Source organism: Sinocyclocheilus anshuiensis, unplaced genomic scaffold, assembly GCF_001515605.1.
Source record: "Sinocyclocheilus anshuiensis isolate Anshui unplaced genomic scaffold, SAMN03320099.WGS_v1.1 scaffold782, whole genome shotgun sequence".
NCBI lineage: Eukaryota > Metazoa > Chordata > Actinopteri > Cypriniformes > Cyprinidae > Sinocyclocheilus > Sinocyclocheilus anshuiensis.
In genome coordinates this window covers 1574136-1594813 of record NW_015546111.1, presented here as the reverse complement: position 1 = coordinate 1594813, position 20678 = coordinate 1574136, and the positions used below count along the sequence as shown (strand labels likewise).

At 37.1% G+C, this 20678-nt stretch overlaps 1 protein-coding gene across 1 annotated transcript; it reads right to left on the bottom strand.

Annotated features, from left to right (window-relative positions):
* Nucleotides 1-4106: 4106 nt before the first annotated feature.
* Nucleotides 4107-20195, bottom strand: LOC107700686 (R-spondin-1-like). Its single transcript, XM_016502424.1, has 5 exons — nucleotides 19954-20195; nucleotides 16077-16268; nucleotides 12930-13070; nucleotides 9471-9680; nucleotides 4107-4651 (listed from the first exon to the last, which is right to left on the bottom strand). Exons 1-5 carry the CDS (start codon nucleotides 20048-20050, stop codon nucleotides 4497-4499), a joined length of 795 nt encoding a protein of 264 aa, XP_016357910.1. The 5' UTR covers nucleotides 20051-20195; the 3' UTR covers nucleotides 4107-4496.
* Nucleotides 20196-20678: the final 483 nt, after the last annotated feature.

The window sequence follows — 20678 nt, the reverse complement described above, 5'->3', positions numbered from 1 at the left end:
GCAAAAATGTTCGAAATAATCAGACGAGGGCATATGGATAATGTTTTTCATGAATTGAAGTTTCATGGTGCGTTATACAGGCTTGTTAATGTACGGAGCCCCTAAAGGTGAAAGGGGAAAAATTAGATGGGACGAAATATTAGGCTATATTTCAATCCTTGAGCGTTCTCTCTCAAAACTTTTGAGTTCTCCGCCAGAGAAATTCGCTAGCCCGCGAAATCTTTGTGATTTGACTAGTGCGAAAAAAAGTATTGCAGACAAATGTTGCAAACGAACGCGAAGTGCCTTCCCACTACTTAGAGACAGAGTGTGTGTTATAGAGAGAGAGAGAGCATGTGGCACTGAATAGCCTTTTGAGCTTTTCCCCTCTCAGTGAGAAATCAAGCAACGGAGAGAGAGAGAGAGAGAGAGAGAGAGAGAGAGAACGCAATACATTTGCAAGGGAACGCTAAGTGTTGGGAGAAAATTCCATTTAAATGATTTTGCGTTCCCTGTCCGAGAAATTTTACATTCATTCGCAAAACTTTTGTGATAAAAAAAATAATTTGAGGAGGGAGGAAAATCAATTTAATACTTTTGCAAGCGAACACAAAGTTTCTCGAGGGAACGCAAAGTTTCACGGGAGAAAGTTTGACTATATTTCAATGATTTTGCGTTATTGGAATAATTTGAGGAGGCAGAAAAACAGTACTTTTGCGAGAGAACGCAGTTTATCGAGGGGAAGATTATATTTACATGCGTTTGTGTTCACTCGTAAAACTTTTGCGATAGAAATAATTTTAGGAAGGAGGAAAAACAGTAATTCAGTAGTCTATTTTTAGGCTACCAGAAAACACAAATGTGTTTCGGGGGGACGCAATACAAATAAATTATATATAATTAACCCCCTCCCCATTTTGCCCACTTAATTGAAGAGAGCTCCATGCATGAACTGTTTCAATTGACAGTGTTCACTGCTCCCAATACTCCCTGAGCACGGGAAATCGGCTGAAGTTTACTTCACTTAAGAACACGGATTTGCTCCACACCACTGCCTGCAGCATCTTCACACACAGACGAAACTTAGGCTACTACAGAAGTGTGAAGGGTTATTTAACCGTAATCATAATATTTGCATAGTAGTCACGTCTCGCGCACTTTAATGCCCTTTGAATGGAACGCTCCTTTCGAACTGGAATCATGGCGGAATATCCTGTGATGTATAGGCTACTTCGCAGGGCACTTACGGTCGAATGGAACAAACCTCTGAAGCGATAAGAGAAACACACAAAATGCAGAGCGGGGGGTCGCGAGGACCAGGCTGATAAAATGGAAACGTGGCCGAATAAATGCAGAGCGAGGGACCGAAGGGGAGGCCCGGAGGGGTGCGAGAGATGAAACGCGGGAGAGAAAAGATGGAAGAGGAGCCAGAGAGGGTGAACGAGAGGGAGAGCTCCGTCCCATGGAGCCAGCGCAAGAATTTATGGTCAGGAAGGGGGATGAAAATGTAATTTACGGTCCACTCTCTACCGTTCTTCTGCCCTCCCCTCTGTAATGAGAAACGGCTGTTGCGGTTGGAGGGTGCGAGCCTGTTTAAGCTCCTCCCCCTGGAGATGACACATCATTTGTTTTTATTTCTGTCTCAAGTTTTACGGCCCTTGCCCGGGCACTAACTACCGCCGTACATTCTGAACCACAATGGCTATACTGTTCGAACGCGAATCTCGCATGTACAAACACAAACACCTTCCCGCCCAAATAATGTCTCCTCTCCTGTCATGACACGGACCACCCCAGTGAAACACTGCTGTGCTCTGCCCCAGTAAAATATTATTCATAATTCCTCGTCTGGAAATGGAGATTACCATATCATATCGATCTGAGAATCGTTTTCCCTTACAATATTTCAACCACCACGCCATATGTGCTATGTATCCGCTTTTTAGAATCAAAATTAGTCATGCCAGATTCGCAAATGAAGCACAATTTTGATCTAATTGGTCAAACAGGTTTGCAAAAAGGTCTGATTCACTTTGATTTACTGTAGGCTACTGCAGGTAATCACAATTTATGTCCATTGTTCATAAAAATATTGGGAACCTGTTTCAGTAGCTACTGAAAGGCTAAACACACCTGGTAATATGTGTCCACTTTAAATGCTTCACAAAAATATGTATATATATAATAAAATAGGCCTATGTAAAACTCCCTAAAAATGCTAATTGTCTTCTTTCAATGAGATGGAGTCTAGTTGTCACACTTTTTACTTCAGCGAATATTTCTCAGTGTAGGTTCATTTTTGAAAATCCGTTTTTATTGTCATATCCCATGGCCACTAAAATCTATACATTTCTATAGGCTACATTTTCATCATTATTGGCCAGGAAGAACAACATATAATTAATTTAACACCTTTTTATATAAGGTGTAAGTTGTCACAATGGAACCTGGCACTAAACAATCTACAGATAGATAGATAGATAGATAGATAGATAGATATTGCATTGATAAGAGACATGTGACAACTAGCCCCGGTCTCCTATACAAATATACATAAATACACAGACAAAAAAACATTTATATAAACTGCAACCAAATGTTTATTTAGATGTTTATTTACCTTGTAGACTTTTATAGAAATATATATATAATAACAATATGTATATTGCATCAGGATTAACAGAAGCTGACATTTTCAGTGTCATAATTCTCATTAGGGGTGTATATGGTGATCACCCACTGATCTGTGCTGCATTTCCCAAAAGCATCATAAGCCTAAGTAAATCATAGAAACCATTAGCACCATTCACAATGGAACCTGGCACTAAACAATCTACAGATAGATAGATAGATAGATAGATATTGCATTGATAAGAGACATGTGACAACTAGCCCCGGTCTCCTATACAAATATACATAAATACACAGACAAAAAAACATTTATATAAACTGCAACCAAATGTTTATTCAGATGTTTATTTACCTTGTAGACTTTTATAGAAATATATATATAATAACAATATGTATATTGCATCAGGATTAACAGAAGCTGACATTTTCAGTGTCATAATTCTCATTAGGGGTGTATATGGTGAACACCCACTGATCTGTGCTGCATTTCCCAAAAGCATCATAAGCCTAAGTAGATCATAGAAACCATTAGCACCATGGTTCTACGATCTGCTTCTGCATTTGGACAATGCAGCCCTTGTCAATAGGCTACAGAAAACAGACTATGAAAAGTGTGACTGGATGCTACATGTAAATAACTGTATGATGTACAGCATTACTTCCTCAGATATTGATACTGTATGTTGCAAAGCATTATGAATGATGTGATATATTGAATATATTGGAACCATGATATCGGAGCAATGAAAAACCTATAAAGCATATAATCAACGCAGTTTAGGCATTATGCTGGTTTAGTTCCTCAATGGCTTGGTCACAAGTAGTGTAGCTACTGTAGACTTCTGTTGACCTCTCTCTTCCCCTCGCCTCACAACATAAAGGTGCACATAAGAAAACAGATTCAGCGGTTGGGTTAGTCCATATTTGACCCAAAGTTGGGTTGAAACAACCCAGCATTTTTTAGAGTGTACACGTACTTCAGCACTGTACATTCCTCATATTATTGCTGCCTTCTTCTGTGCAGAAAATACTGTATTTATTTTCCCCTAATCGCAAGACTTTTATTTTACATAGAACACTAAAACAAGTAAAATCGCAAATCAGTTGTAAGTTTAAGTGCGTTTGTCTCTAGGTATATAATAAAACCTTTTGCATCATATTTGGATAGTTTCATCATCATTAAAGTTCTTCTTTCTCCATATTCTCTCTGTAAACTACAATATCAGTTCCAGTGCCTTCTTTTGTTAAAAACAACAGAAAAAAAACAGATATAAAAAAAACAAAAACAAAGCACTTAAAAAAAAAAATCACTTTTCACTCTTGAGACTGACTCGCAGACAGACTCTAGACTGTTTGCTACCTGTCACGAACATAAGGAGATCCAACTCAAAAAGAATGCGATTACAGCTAGATTAGGTGAACCACAAGAGATTCTCATGTATTTTAGATGTTCTTTAAACAATGTTAGGATGGTGGGCCTCATTTGCAGTGTCGTCTATAGTTCAGAAACCTTTCTGATAGGTCTAAGGAGGAACATATGGAACATTTTGCCAACCACAAACAATGTTGTTTCCTGTGGAAAGGCTTACAAACAGACAACTCTGTTCACGCACAGTGCACAGTCTTTCTGGGTGCTTCCAAATAGCATGAGACTAACCAACCTAGCTCCTTGGTTCCCTCAAACTTTACTCAATTTACACAGTTCATTATTCAGTACAGCAATCCTCCAGTTCTCATTGAGCATGTTTTACGTGTAGCAGCATTATTACTTTTTTTTCTTTTTTGCATAATTTTGATATTGTCACAATCAAAACCTTTTTGTCTTCAGCCAACGAAGATGGGCCAGGCATTCTCCTTTCTTAGGCCCACCTGACACCACCATAAGATTAGGTCACCATGCTCGTTGTAATGGTGGGAACAGTGGTGGACCGGTTCGGGGTCTTTTTTTTCTTGTTGCCCCCTTTGCCACTTTCCTTGGAATCTCGTCCGCGGTTCTTGCCATTTTTTTCTTCACGGTTTTGTGGATTCTTCTTATTTTCTCCTGAATAAAAGAAAGTTGCAATTAGAAAACCCAAGATGTATTATTGTCTTGTTTTTAAGTAAAAAACAATGTAAATATACTTGAGAGACAAAACCGTATGTATTTTTTCATAAGATTTATATTTCTGACCCCTTTTTCTTTTTTTTTTATTGATTTCGGAATAAACCTCAAAATTGTATTCAATTTATATTTAAAAAAAAAAGAAAAAATGTCAACTTAATTCAAGATATACAATTAAGCTTTAATACATGTAATTTTGTATTTCAAGTTAATTAGAAAAATTTAAAATATCTATATAATAGTAAAGTGTAGCTATTTTTAATGTAAATGTAAAGGATTGATAAAAATATATATTTCTAAAGCTGTGAACATTTAAGCGCATATACAACTGTACAAAAATGTATGCATAAACGTTATGATTATAAATACTGATTAGGTCATGCTGAACTGTAGTATTGTCCAACAAACAGCACTGAAAAACACAGGCTGGTTCGTTTCCCATCAGCCTCACTTGCAGTACTACAAGTGGGAGTCAGGGCCTCCAGACTGACTGATATTTGTTATGAAGTTAGTGTTGTGAGTCTCAGTGTTCCCTGGAAACCAAAGTCAACACTCATTTGGTGCTGGAGAGCATTCACTCTGCACTTGATAACATTTAATGTATTGTTTAATTAAACCTTTGATTGTTAATAAGAGTTATATAAAAAAGCAGTTTCACGTTTACAGATTTTTGACTTGAAATGGCATCATCGTAAACACATAAAAGACAACTTTATTTGGCAAACATTAAAGAAAAGTTTAATGGACTTGAATCTAATAACAAGCAATAATTAGCATTCCCTTGCCCTGCCAAGGCCTGTAAAGCACAAACAGCAGTTCATTCCGCAATATATAAAACCTATATATGTCAGAGATACAGTATGATGTTGTTTGCAGTTATGCCTGTTACATTATTGAAGCATCAACAACTAAATATTTCCGCAATATTACAAGAGAAAGTTTTCTGTTTTACTGTTTTTCCGCTGCAGGAAATCGCAAACACTGTTCAGAATTATTTTTGGGGGTGCTTTTGCTTTTACACAACAGATCAATAAACATTACGTTAATATTATAATGATATGTTACTCGACACAATATGGCCAAATATTTAGTTAGTTTTGCTCCACTAACAAAAATGGTTTCAAACAAAGCCACAGTATAGCCGGTGCGCATTTCAGAGTAACACACAATAGTGGTGTTTTGTTTATAAATTAGTTACTGTTTTTGAGCAAATTGGTTGAGTGAATAAGTCAATGACTCATTTATTAAGACACTTGCTTATTTTGTTCCTAAACAAATCAGTAGCATGTTTTGAACAATTCGATTGGATGAATGATTCAGTGACTAACTCATAAATACATTTGATTGTTTTGTACAATAATGAATCAGTATGTTTTGAACAAATCAGCTAAATGAATGATTCAGCGACTCACTCGTTGACTAAAGCCACTTATGAAGGGCACTTTGGAGTGAGAACAATCATGGCTGCCATACTGAAAGGTCGTTCCAAACCAAAGTGCTCAAAACTGGCCACTTCAAAGGGCGCTTCGGAATGAAAGACTTTGCTTCCATGATTCTTTGCACAGGTTTAATTGTGCGACGGCGCCTCCTTTACTAGCTTGGCAAAATGACGCAAAGCGCCTTCCAAGCAAGAGAGGGGATTTCGAAGGGATTAGTGAATAAGGAACTGGGATGAGCTCTTCAGAATGGAACGCAGCGAGTCACTTGTTTTGTTCCTGAATGAATCGGTCCTCCTTTACTAGCTTGGCAAAATGACGCAAAGCGCCTTCCAAGCAAGAGAGGGGATTTCGAAGGGATTAGTGAATAAATAACTGGGATGAGCTCTTCAGAATGGAACGCAGCGAGTCACTTGTTTTGTTCCTGAATGAATCGGTGTTTTGAACAAATCATTTGAATGAATGATTCACGGACTCACTCATCACTCATAAAATCACTTGCTGTTAACGTCCCAGATTCATCCAGTCAGATTAGAGGACCAGAGATAAAAAAATCACGATTTTAAAACCGAGGTGAAATGAAAAAAACATGGAAGGAAATGGAGTCTTAAACTTTGGATCCACATGGAGGAGACTTGTTAGCTTTGATAAAGCGGTAAGAGCGCTTGGGGAGGATCCATTCATTTATGACAGCAATAATTACTGCGCTGCTCAATCCAACCTAAACACCATCGCCTGACAAAGGTAATCACGCGTTTAGCGTATTCAGGTTTCGAGCAAAGACATTTATTAAGCTACAGGAAAGAGAAAAGAAAGGGGGGGGAGCTTGGCAAAATCAACACAAAGCGTGAGATCTGCAGACCAGTAAATCACCGCTGTTATACAAGCACTGCCCCCTGTGATTTTTACAGCAGCCCTGTCAGCCAATTCCTGCAGATGTATTCAGAGCCTTGTTAATTTAGCATGAGCTACACATTTACGCACTGAGAAAAAAGGAGGGCAATCGGGTCATGCAACCCATAACCTGTTAGTTGTTTTTTTTGACACCTGAGTCGCATTACTGCTTTTTGCCCTGAGAAGTGAGAACTGCTTAGCTTTTCGGGCAAAAAACATGCTTTGACTCGAGCCGGCACATAACTAATCCTATCTTAACATGGTTAGGGAAAGCATGATATTATGAGAGTGAACTACAAACAAATGACTTTACATGTGTCCAGGCCTATTAGTTCACCATAGCTCTCTCTATCTCTCTCTCTTCGAAAGCTTTGCCGACAAGTGGACTCTCTAAGTTTAGAAATTTGGCAGGCGTCACAGCACTTTTATGGGGCAGTTTATAATATTTCACTGTTAATTACTCTTATGGACCCCGGGTGGAAATTCTTTCCACAAATACGGACGTCATGCAGAGTAAATTTGCCTCTCATTTCTCAAATGGCATTGTCACACCTAGTCCAGCAAAGCATGGAGCTTAATTCTCCTGACAGAAGGACAGTGAGCACTTGATCTTGTGAGGCTGTTCTCACAGAATAATATGTAATTTCCAGGAAAGCACTGTTTCTCAACAGTGTGAAGACAACTAAGAGCTCTAGAAGGTATAATCAGGTGTTTACAGTATTTTAAGAAACACTCAAAGTGTGATATTACGATTAGCTTACGATTAACTCATGAGTCATGTAGTTTCATAAACTGACATAAATTGCTTGAATATGATGTCCACATACATGATTAAATTAAAGGAGATCTCTGGTTTGGAAGATATACTGTATATTGGAAAACATAAAAGAGAAAATACAAAAATAGACTATGAGTGAAAGCCATCACAATTACACAAAAACTTTTTATTAGCCTGGATTGATTTCTGAATTGGCAATGACATTGCAAGGTCTGCTGTAAGCTATTCAGTTGTAAATTTCATGAAACATTAATGAAAATAATCAGATCAAACTAGCTATTTTTATTTTTGAAAAGTCCTTCCTTAGTTCTCAAATCTTGTTCACCAGCAGACATCAAAACTATCAAGTTGACAACGAACACAAATAAATAAACAGACATTCTTGTATGCATGCAAATTATAATGACTATGTGTATCATACTTTTATGTGCTTTTTAAGTTTAACGGTTTACGGTCATCTTTTCATCCTTGTTTTCATGGATAAAAATGTCATTCAGGTTTAGAGCAGCACAAAGTTTTTAATGGCTCTTTTAATGGCAACAAAGTATACTGAAAATAATGCTAAAAAAATTAATTCAGCTTAACTTGAATAATGAAAAGTTACTTAAACTATTGATTATATTATAATGAATAGTATTATCAATAGACAATAAAAAATATAATACTGAAAGAAAATGCAAAAAGTAAAAAAAAAAAATGTTTTTATGTTTTTGAAAGTATGCTCACGAAGGCTAAATTTATTTGATTTATTTGAAATATTATTACAATTTAAAATAACTGTTTGCTATTTTATCTTAAACTGTAATTTATTACTGCTATGGGAAAGCTGAAAGCGGTTGTGCTACTTAATTAATTTATTTATTTGGAAACCCTGACATTTTTTCATCGTTGATGAATAGAAAGCTCAAAAGAACAGCATTTATTTGAAATAGATTTTTTTTTAATAATAATGTAAAAGTCTTTACTGTCACTTGTTATTTTGATGCATCCTTGCTGAGTAAAAGTAACATTTCTTTCAAAAGAAAAAAATAGAACTGACCCAAAACTTTTGAACGGTGATGTAACCACTGAATTAACCAATGAGCTAAAAATTCTTGTTTGGGCCATTAAAAGCTTTTTTGTTCATGCAAACTCCTATATTTTAGGCTGAAATCTACACAAGCCATCCAGAAGAGTATAACGGTAGAGAGAAACAACATATTCAGACTTTTACAAACAGTTTACAGCCAACAGGTCCACTACAGGTCCACCAACGTTCTTTTCCTGCTCGAGAGCCAGAGCAGCATATTAACCTCAATTTCCAGCAAGTTAAAGCAACGAACAAAATGCCGCCCTCAGATCCGCAGCCAGCAGCGAAAAGATTACAAACCAGCTGGGCTTCTGTTTATTTACTGGGAACACTCAAGGATTTATTTGCACCGTATTATGTCAAAAACCATAAATAACCTAAATCAAATTAGTTCCAGGAGACTGTTTACATGTTTTTCCGAGTGGCCAAAAAAAGATAAATGATCAATAAAGCAACAAATCTGTAATTTGCAAAAACACATATTGAAGTTGGATAACAGGTTTCACGCATTCCTTTCAGCACAAGTATTTCCTATCCATCCACATTCCAATATTTTTGTGTTTTATTCTTTCTGTGATTTACCTTTGCAGGGGCTCTTTTTCTGCACGGTACATCTTTGGGTCTGTGTCTCTGGGACGCAGCCCGAGGGCGGAGCAGCCCCTGTGGAAGTGCCAGGACTTGGAAGCTGTAAGGGCTCCCTGGTACGGGTCTGGTTACCCTTTTTAAAGCCACATGTTTTGTTCTTCTTCATGCAAGGGCCCCATGGACTCCACACACTTAGGTCACATTGGACTGCAACAAAGAAACACAGACAAAGAAAAAAAAAACAGAATAACCCATTTTTTACATGATTCAGGGGACCTGTTACCACAACTTAAATAAATGCATGGTTGCAAGTTAAAAATTCTAATTCAATAATTTAATTAAACCTTTTAACCATTGATTATTTTGTTGAGTTCAGTTGACATAATAATGTTGATCATTATGGGACCTTAATATTGTGTGTAATTTAAACTCAAATTTCTGTGTTAATTGAATTTCTTTAAAAATAAAGTTGTAGTAACTCAATAAAATTGTCTTGTTAACTTTGGAAACTGGGCAGTGGATTTCTAGTTCCCAGCATGGTTTGCATAGAGCTGTATAAGGAGATTAAATGTTGAAATGAAGTTATTTTATGTGTTTTTTAGTGAAGGGAAAGACCTGTTAAGTGTTTAATGCTGTTATGTTTGACATTTTAAAGAGTTTCTGTTATGTTGAAGTTTTTGTGGTTACCATTGTGCTGAAGAGTAGACCACATGAAGGTAAAAAGTACATTGACTCTATTAGCAATGACTGCGCTAATGCCAGCGACAAATAACATCTTACTTGTTCATTAAATATACATTCTAAATAAGTTGCATTTAGCGTGTGCTATGATATATGTGGATTTGAATTGAAAGAAGATAATATAAATTGGTTCCAGGCCCACAAATCCATTAGTTGGAGCAACTTAAATTTTTTGAGTAATCAACTTAAAAATATGTGTTTATGTTACAAATTATTAAGCTCTTCTAACCCAATATAGTTTGTTGGTTTAACATAATTTAATTAGAAGTTGTCATAACTCAAAAAAATTGATGAAAACTGTTGCGTTAACACATTCTTTTTTAGAGTGTAGAATGAATGACAGGGGTCTGGGAAATAAGTTGCTCCAATCAAAATTTGAAGAGACTGCATTAGGAAACCCCAAAGAATTCACAGTGGAGATTCAGACTTCTAAAATCCAGCATCACTCACATTTTCCAATTACATTTTGCTAAAAAGCAGAGCATGTGTTATGATTGTATGAGGTAGGCTCCCTTTTTATTCAAGGTAATGACAAGCTGTCAGGCTGTAGGCTTTCAATTGCACTGAGCGGTTTCAAGTGTTTTTCAAGTCTTTTCTAAGTATCCAATTTTTTCAGTCTAATGTGTTTAGGGGCAGGAAGGTCAAAGGGAACTCATCTCAGCCAAAAACAATCACAGACTGAAAAATGCACATAACAAAGTGGTGGACTGACCCGTTGACGCAGGTGAGGCATCATAAACTTTGGGAAAATGTCACACTGGAAGTCGAGGCTCCCCATTTAAAGACCAAACAGCCTGGAGGAGCCAGCACCACCATTGAGAGTAATGCTATTAGTGCTGTGTTTGCTTGCTTCTGACAGAAATATTTTCAAAAGAAATCCATAAAAACCCTTATCATCAAACAGGCCTTGTGCCAACGTTCCTCTCAGCAATTGAGAAACCACAGAAAAAAGGAAAACAAAATTTGAAGAAATAGAGTCGCAACAACCATATCCATATATAAGTCATTCTATGACAGAAGTACCATGTGCCCACAACATCTGATGACATGCACTAAACCAAAAACCTTATATACTGGATATATACAATATAAACCCAGATTAGATTCCGATTTTTATATATTACTGTTATAAAAATATGATATTATTGTGTGAGGATGGTGCATTTTAATAAAATAAACCTTTATATAATAAATGTTTATTAAAAACTGCAATAACTACAAAAATTTAGTCATTGTTTCATTTTAAATTACAAAAATGTAGAAGTGACATCATTTGGCTTTCAGTTTAAAAAATTGTAACATTCACAATTTGTTTTTCATGCTTAACCAAAGTTTGTCAAACATAACATAGCATAACATTCCCATAATTAAGCATGAGGCAGAAAATTGCTGTTCAGTTTTGCTGGTAAAATGTATAAAGGGGTGGTTGACTTTTTTTTCTAGGCTTGATTGAGTTTGGTGCAGTCTAACGTGTTAATGCTTCGTTTTAAAAAAAAAACTAATTATTTTTCACATAATTTACCTTTATTCTACACCACTCTGTCCCTTCTCCCATAAACACGCTGATCATTTCCTGCTTTTATGAAGCCCCTCCCTCAGAAATACGTGATGGGCTCAGATTGGTTAGCTGGTCCAGTGTGTTGTGATTGGCTAAACCGCCTCTAGTGTGCATATAAATGTCCCGCTCCTCAGCTCAGCAGCATGCGCTCCAGTTGTATTGTAAACAATGGCATCGTCAATATTGCTTATCAGTTTGAGCCCGATTGAGAAGCAGAGGATTTCAGTGAAGAGGATCGCGCAGAACCTTGCAAGCACGGCTCTTAATGGTATGTTTTTTGATTGTTGTTGTCTCATACTTTTAGATACGCTGTTATTTGTAAATGCTACTGCTTCTGTTAGCTTTTAATATACGGTTTTATCCTGATTAAAGCTTTAATACAGTACGCAACCACACGCGCGTCCATGTATAACGCTTCTCATATGTGAAAATAAGTGTATAAATGGAACAGTTCATTGTTGGAGCTGAGCTGATGATCTGAGTGTGTGTGAGAGAGAGAGAGAGAGAGAGAGAGAGAGATGCAGCAGAGCAAAGCGTGTGCAGAGCAGGGGATGCGAGGAACAGGATTAAGAACCGCTGCTTTAGAACATTGATTTTGAATCTTGTGAATCCATTAGAATCGTTAGAAGACAGAATCGCGATTCATATATGAATATATATGTTTACGTGCACCCCTAGTTTTCTCTTCCTTATCTCTAAAGCAGCGCAGCATGGCCTCGCCCCCTTTGTTGCATGTTCCCGGGGGCGGGGTTTTTCTGGGTTTGTGATGTCACTCGTTGTAGTCCCTACGAGCCGTTTTTGTAGGCATTAAACTGCCAGAATTTTAAAAGACGATATCTCCGTTTGCATTGAACTTTCAGCGCCGCAACTTTGCAGATATTGTTTATGCTCAAACAGCAACATTACACACTAACTAACGTTAAAAAAGGGAAATCGCAATCAACCACCCCTTTAAAATCTAACATGAATTTACGTTACAAATCGGTTTTCTAAAATGGCACCTAGGCATTCATTTTCTTATGACTGAAAAAGACACATAAGCAATATATACTAGAAAATGCTGTTGTACAACATATTAGAACTGAAACAACCTTATATAAGTTCTCTGTCAATGAAAGCAAAAGGTTGTAAACCCCTGGCGTGTGCAGTGCACTCACCTACACACTCCATGGTGCCGTTGACGGTGAATCCTTCAGGACAGCTGGAGAAACACCGCCCTCTGTGTGAATACAGGCCCTCCTTACATTTTGTGCAAAAGTTTCGGCTAAAACAAGCCTCACAGTTTTCTATTTTACATTCTGTAATAAAGAAAGACAATAACAGTTACATATTGATTTTATCAACACAATCTTTTAATAATTCTGCTTATTTTGACGTTGAACAAGTGTACCACTATCTGGTGACTTATTGTTGAGGCTCTTACAGTTTCTTACCCAAAAAGTAGTCAGTTCAAGAATGTCAGGACTCTCATATGGCTTCCTCACACCTCTGTCTCATTACAAGCCTGCCGTCTTTGATCAAACATACAAACTGCCTTAAATTAGGGGCAATAGTGGATTTTGGCAGAATGAAAGCCAGACACCTACCAAATTAAACAGAATTCACTTCCCAACCCATAACCCCTTCTCAATTTTCATCATTATCTCATTCTGATAAACAGGGGATCTAGTTCCTAAATATCCATCTTAGGCTTTTCCTTTGGTGCTGTAAAACACAGTGAGATCCAAAAGTCTAAAACCTGATTATCGTGTCATCCAGAATGATTTGAGATGATTCAAAGTACTTCAGTTGAAGCATGAGTAAATGTTCCTCTTTTTAAGTCATATGTTTTTAAATTTTTAAGATCCTAAAACTGATTATTTCCCGTTTTTCAAATGGGATTTGAAATCCCTTTTTCCCCTCACAGTCTTCTGACTGACATAGACTGAACGTTAAATCAAGAAAGACTGTAAAATAATTTCGCGAAACAGATTTAAATGCTAACTTACCGTGACATATGTGAAAATGTGCAAAAATAAGGCTCTTAAATTTCCGTTCAAATACCTGGGACATTCTGAGTGCAGCAAACCCCGGCCAAAAGCAGAAGAGGGCCTAACAACATACTTGATCTGTGTTTTTTGTAATAACCTCTGCTCTCAATTACTACTTTAAATGCCTGACAACTAAATTAGTAATTTTTGGAGCAAATTCTTTTGCACTCAAGCATTTACAAATGTAACCTTAATGCAAGACAAATGTTGTTAACAAGACATCATGGGGATCTGGAGACAAATCAAATGCATGCAGCTAATTGAATAATTGCAACGGGGCAGCCACTCTGAGGCCTGAAATGAAGGAGGGGTTCGCATGCACAGCCGTTTTTCAAAACACGACAAAAACACTCAAAATGACAAAGAAACTAACACGTCAGAGGGAAATGTTGACAATAAGAGGTCTGGTGACGTTCGGAGCGATTTGGAGTCAACACCTGTGGATACAACGTATTTTGGTCTCAATGTGTGGGTCATAAAAATACTTAAACTAACAAGCGGACAGCTGCGGACGGCTGCATGTGGTATTTCAAAGCAAGTGTAAAGTATACAGTCAAGAAATGATGAATTAAAGGCTCCAGAGGGTTATGAAATAAAAACAGCGCTCCACTAATTTCTCACTTCCCTTGATGCTAACATTTAAATTTAAGGTTATCTAGAATGAAAGTTTAAATCAGAACCATCTGAGAGGTATTAGGCGGAGTGATGCAAGAGTGTATCTTGGTAACAAAAGTATTTTCTTCCTATAACAAAATATAATGACTCCAAGCTGTGGTTCACACTAATTGGCTTTCAAAACATGCTTGAAAAGGGAGCAGGTCGTTCAATTTACAACTGGAAAAGCTCTGGTAGGTTGAAGTTAGAAAAGGCTCAAATAAAGCTATAATTTCCTCCCACAACAAGAGTAAAGAGGTACCACCAATCAATTTACGGGAGGTATTTCCTTGTTTATCCAGTTATCCACTGCTTTACCGTTATCACAGTAAAAATGCTCACGCACATGATGGGAAAAGGCCGCCGAGTCTCTGGCTGAAACCTAGAGAGCGCACTATTAAAACAAAGAGAATGATTAAAGGTAAATCCTCATTATGCTTTTTTGCGTAGGGTTTGCGTAGAAAGACTGAAAAATGTGACCCTGGACCACAAAACCAGTCTTAAGTCGCTGGGGTATATTTGTAGCAATAGCCAAAAATACATTGTATTGGTCAAAATTATTGATTTTTCTTTTATGCCAAAAATCATTAGGATATTAAGTAAAGATCATGTTCCATGAAGATATTTTGTAAATTTCCTACTGTAAATATATTAAAACTTAATTTTTGATTAGTAATATACATTGCTAAGAACTTCATTTGGACAACTTTAAAGGTGATTTTCTCAATATTTTGATTTTTTTGCATCCTCATATTCCAGATTTTCAAATAGTTGTATCTCGGCCAAATATTGTCCTATCCTAACAAACCATACATCAATGGAAAGCTTATGTATTCAGCTTTCTTTTATTTATTTAGAAAAATTTACCCTTATGACTGGTTTTGTGGTCCAGGGTCACAAATATGGCAAGAGTTGAACTACCATGAACTCTGCATTTGCAGCCTACAATAATAACACAGACTTCCTAGAAGAAACAGACAAACAGCCACGTATTACCAATGTTTTGCTTTGCATTACATCCCCCCACCCTGTTTTTCACCCACAGAGTAAGAGAAAACAGATCACTGGCTCAGCATTTGGCATCCATGGGTCAGATGTGCTAGTAGAATGTGGTGAATAATGTGATTGTTTCATAATTGCATCATTTGTGCCATCTTTCCAATGACGTTAAACACTGTATAACTGATGTTAAAGCCTTGTAAACGCACTAAGGAAGGTCATTTTATGACGCTGTGCTGTTCAGACAATTCATCTCATCAATTCATTCAGAAAGGGAGCCGGGTAAGATGTGTCAGTGGGCAAGCTGTGTCACTTCCTGTTAAAATAAGAAACTGCACATTTTTGTCATGTGATAACATACAGCTATTGTTTTTTATGCAAATACATCTAAATAATATATAGATATATAAAACATTTATATTGTAAAATATTGCAATTTAAAACTGTTATATTTTATATATAATGTAAAATATATTAATATGTAATTTATCGTCAGCCTTCACTGTCACATAATCCTTCAGAAATCATTTTAATGTGTTGATTGGCACAGCTTACCTCATTATCTCCTACTTATTTACAGTTTTGAAACTATGAAAATATAGCAGTAGAGCAAAGACTCACGTGTGCATTTGTTCATATCACGATTTCGAATGCCGTAATATCCAACAGGACAGGCAGCGAGGCAAATGCCTATCTGACGGATGTCATTCCGCTCCAGTAGGATGAAGAGCCGGGGTCGACATTTAAGACAGCCGTTATACTCTGAGCAGTGTTCACAGCCAGTCGAGCACGATGGTGGTACTTCAGTGCTTACTGATGGAAGAAATAAAGAGAAATAGGAGTGAGCGTGATACTGGATGTGTTTCCTTACAGTTTAGAAGACCCTTTGCAATCCCAAGTGCTTACAATGACTAGTTAAGTAAACTAGTTATGTGCTTTCCACAGGAGTAGACAGTTTGATTACAATGTCACTTTCCAGCCACTGCTACCTGGATTTGAACTAGGACCAGCACCAAAAACACAACATGTGACAACATAGTAGTTATTTTTGGAGAAAGCACTGTGTGAACAGGTGATTCAATTTGCGACATCGCACACAGGTTTCTGATGGGTCAACTAGGCAGAAAGAGGCCTGAAACATCAGTGTATACTTGTTCTGTCCAGGTGTCCCAAAATGCTGACACATGACGAAATAAAATCAGTTACAGATATCTAAGAAAGCTCACTCATCCCTTGTGATTTCCATGCCTTGCTTGTAACATCCAAAAATGTCTGCGTTCGAGGCCAAGAAGAAATAAACGATTATTCCGAAAGCATGTCAGAGTGCACATCCTGTTCCTGGTAGGCTGACTGGAGTCAAAACTGCAGTCATCTGCTTTAATTTACGGGTCTATGTGTGTAGCATTAGCTCTAAATATATACTCTCACAGGGCAATCAATCTCTATGCTGAAAAGTGTTAAAACGACTGTCCCGCTGTAAATAAGCTGCAAGTACAGTAAGTGATGCAACCCTTAAGTTTACATATTTTTACTGTAAAACATGACACCTATTAGATCACATAATCTCATCCATCAAGCAAAAAACAACCGAAAAAAAAACTGCTTTTAACCACTAATATCAATATTATTTTACCGTTAATATTTAGTAGCAAGGACTCCTTGGTGGGTTCAGCTAAAAAAGAACAACCAATCAACCAAACAAATCCATAAAAGGATCATTTAAAAAATTAATAATTTTCAGGCACTGGGGTGTCCTTTATCTGATCACTACACAGCTCCAACACTGAAATAAATGAAAAGGTCTCTCAGCAGGAACAACAAATATGAAGCCAGGAAGGTTGGTTAGGTTGCACAGTATGCGCTACTCACAAACCTTGCACACATGCTAAAAAAGATAGCATCAGTTGCCACTGCACTTCTAGAGAGTGATATATCATTATGACCAGAATGTCCCCTTTGGATTTTCCTTTTCAAGGGAAAGATGACAGAATGTACAAGTAATAAATAAGGCCTTTTTATGACCAAAATCACAGTGAGATCATCATACAATCTAAAATACCCTCCAAACACCTCATTACTCTAAAGGTAATTTATTAGCAGAGAATCAAAATTTTTCCTGAAATGAAAAAGTAGTCAATGTAGTCACAGCATCATTAAACAAGCATTTTTAGACATAATGGACCAATCCATGTGATTTGACATCTGACTCTGCATAGTTTTGCAAACTTCTGCCTGCATTCTTATCAGTGGTCATTCACTAGTTCTAATAAACAATCCAACTAGTTGAATTTAACAGCACAGTCCACAAAGAAAAATTTTCCGTGCTTTTTAGTTGCCTCTCAGATGACTGTAGCCAATTAAAGTCTAAAGATATTGCATTTATTGCTTTATTTTACTTTTTACATTAGCGTGTTCATTGTTTATGCATTTACATCATGTTAATCTCTGGTTTGTATTTTAAAACAAACACAACTCCAGACACAGTGACATTTTCATATTTTTTTCAGAATCTGGGCTAGAAAGAGTACTTCATTTGAACAATTTAAAATTGGTCTTAAAACATATCAAACAGTAAGAATTTGTAAGAAAGCAATGAAATAAAAAACAAAATTCTAAATATCCCATATATTGCATCAGACTTGTTTTCAGATAATATACCTTTATTTTATTTTAATTTAATTGATTTAATTTTCTTATCCTACTGGCAAATACATTTAGTCTTGTTTAAAACTGCCTAGCAAAATTTAGAGAGGTTTATGCTTAAAGCAAAAAATTAAATTTGCTAATGGGGTAAGAGAAATAAACTTAAATCAAGATGGATTCCCTGCAAACAAGTCTTATTGCTTACTTTAAAAGTAAATTTATCTCGTTTAAAATGGGGCAAAAAATAGGCAGAATAGCTGAATCCCTTTTTTGATGTGTCAGGACTCGGAGCCATGCCATAAAATGAATGTACAGAGCGATATCATAGTTTAAAATAGTTTATAACGAACAAAAATAAACACTTATACAAAATAATTGCTGGTATGGTTTGGATATTTTAGAGTGAGGGGGAAAAAGCAGCATGACTGCTGATCAATCACTTGTATAAAAACAGCTGTCAGAGGTGTTTGCTTTCATTTTGTTGATAAAACTGCTAGAAAACTCTGCCATCAAGAAGCACTGCTCAGATCAGCTTACAGTGAGGTCAAGAAGTCTTAACAGATTGTGAAGCATCAGCAGATTTATTTCACCAAGTAACTCACTGTTTATTTCTCCTCAAGATAGCTTTTCATTCTCACTGGCGTTGTGTTTTGATTTGCACTTCAGGCTTCCTCGTGCTACTTGATTTCTAGCTTTAGCTACCCGCTATAACTCACAGAACACAATATGTGTTCGTTATGTTGCTTATAGTTTCTGGCAGGTGTATAAATGTAAAAAATACTGTTGTCTCAAAGTTAAACAACAGCAGCCTAACCAGTAGCAAATGCAATGCAGATTCGTAGGCTATACAGCCACTGTGAATGTCACTGCATTACCTACAACATCCTCTAGAGGAGGCTGTACTCTCCTCAACACTGCCAGCAGTGGTCAATGTACAATTTCCACTTAATAATCGCAACCCTTAATATGAAAAAAGTCAGATTAGGATAAAAAAAAATTTGATTTGATTGTCAGGTTGACTTTTTAAAATGACACAGAATGCATTATTGAGTATTTGATAACAGCACACAAAAAATAAGATTTTCCAATAACCATAAATGTGTTCTTTAACATATGAAATGCTAAACCTACATCAGCGCTCTTGCTATAAGGTGTGCACACATATATAATAACTTATGCAATATTTCAGAGTGAGTTCTGCTGCAGTTTGGAGGTTGATTTCCCACCATTATTCCAAAGCCTCAAAGTATTTACTTATAGAATATTATATATATATATATAAACTAAACAAAAAATAAGACTTTCAATAAAAATAAATGTGTTCTTTAACGTAAGAAACACTAATTCTACATAAGTGCTCTCTCACACATAAGAGAACTTGCAATATTTCAGAGTGAGTTCTGCTGCACTGTGCGGGTTTTAAAACTAACTTTTCCATAAAAGAAGGAAAAACAATACAAAACTATTTTTAAAAAGTCATAAAAAGGTAAGAGCTGCTTTGAAGCCAGACAAATTACAAAAGTGAAGTGTGTTAGGCATTATACTTAGGTATTCAGGCAAAAAACCTCTAATGGGTGAAATTTGGCCATGCTTAGGAACATGATATGCTCATTTAAAATTTACGCTTAAAAAGCAAAGTTGCTATTAAAAGCAACAGAACAGGTTCTTCACAAGCAATACCCCACAAAACTGGCTGAAAAAAAAACAAAAACATTCCAAGGAACTCTGGTTGCTCTAATGAGCCACAAATAATAGGAACTGACAGAAATAAATTGTGAAATGTTGCACTGTGTCTCAAGGGACAGTGAGCTACTTCATGATATTAAGAAAGAAACAAAGAGACATCAACACTCACTTCGTCTCTGTCTTCTTGCTTTGGAGGCCTTGAGGTTATCGCCGTGACCCATGGAGCCGAGGAAGACAACTGCCAGCGCCACCAGTCCCAAATGCATAGTCCCTGCCCCCCAGTCAAACCAGGTCCCGTCTGCAGGCAGACAGATCACAGGTGAGGGGGCCCCTTTCACGCTGTGGCAGGTGGAACGAAGTCGACTACAGCCGGTGGCGGCACCCTTGGCTGGAGGCCTCTGCCGCTGCAAGTCCAAATATGTTTGGAGAACAAACCGTAGCACTCAAGACGATGAAGATGAGAATGATGAAGTTTTGGGTGCAGAGAACCGGCGAGATGAGAGATGAGATCTTCTAGACAACACGACCTGCCCTTCAACCCATGAAGCCAGGGGGCGAAACCGAGAGGAGAGAGAAGCTAGTGGCGGTCACAGCCAGGAGATCCTAACGTGAGTGAGCAACCCAACCCAGGAGCATGTGTCTTATTAGGGATGCTGGGAGGAGGAGGGGGAGTGCCGAAAAAAAAGAAGAGATGGAGAGAGGTTCTGGACTCCTACGCGTGACAACACATCCGTCAGTGCCAAGATCTGCTGCAGAGAGAGTTGGATGTGGAGAGGAGTGGGTGAATGGGGGGAGAAAAGCACAATGAGACATGTATATAAAACAGTACTTTAAGTCAGCATGTCAAAAGAAAGTCCAAATATCTTGCCCAGGGGAAGAGATGCAAGTTTTTCA

What these genes read in the sequence shown, in the direction of transcription:
- LOC107700686 (XM_016502424.1), bottom strand. Translation starts at nt 20,050, where the DNA reads ATGCATTTGGGACTGGTGGCGCTGGCAGTTGTCTTCCTCGGCTCCATG. An exon ending in AGCAAGAAGACAGAGACGAA is followed by an intron (nt 16,269 to 19,953) that starts GTGAGTGTTGAT and finishes TTCTTCCATCAG; the next exon opens with TAAGCACTGAAGTACCACCA. An exon ending in GAAAAAGAGCCCCTGCAAAG is followed by an intron (nt 4,652 to 9,470) that starts GTAAATCACAGA and finishes TCTTTTATTCAG; the next exon opens with GAGAAAATAAGAAGAATCCA.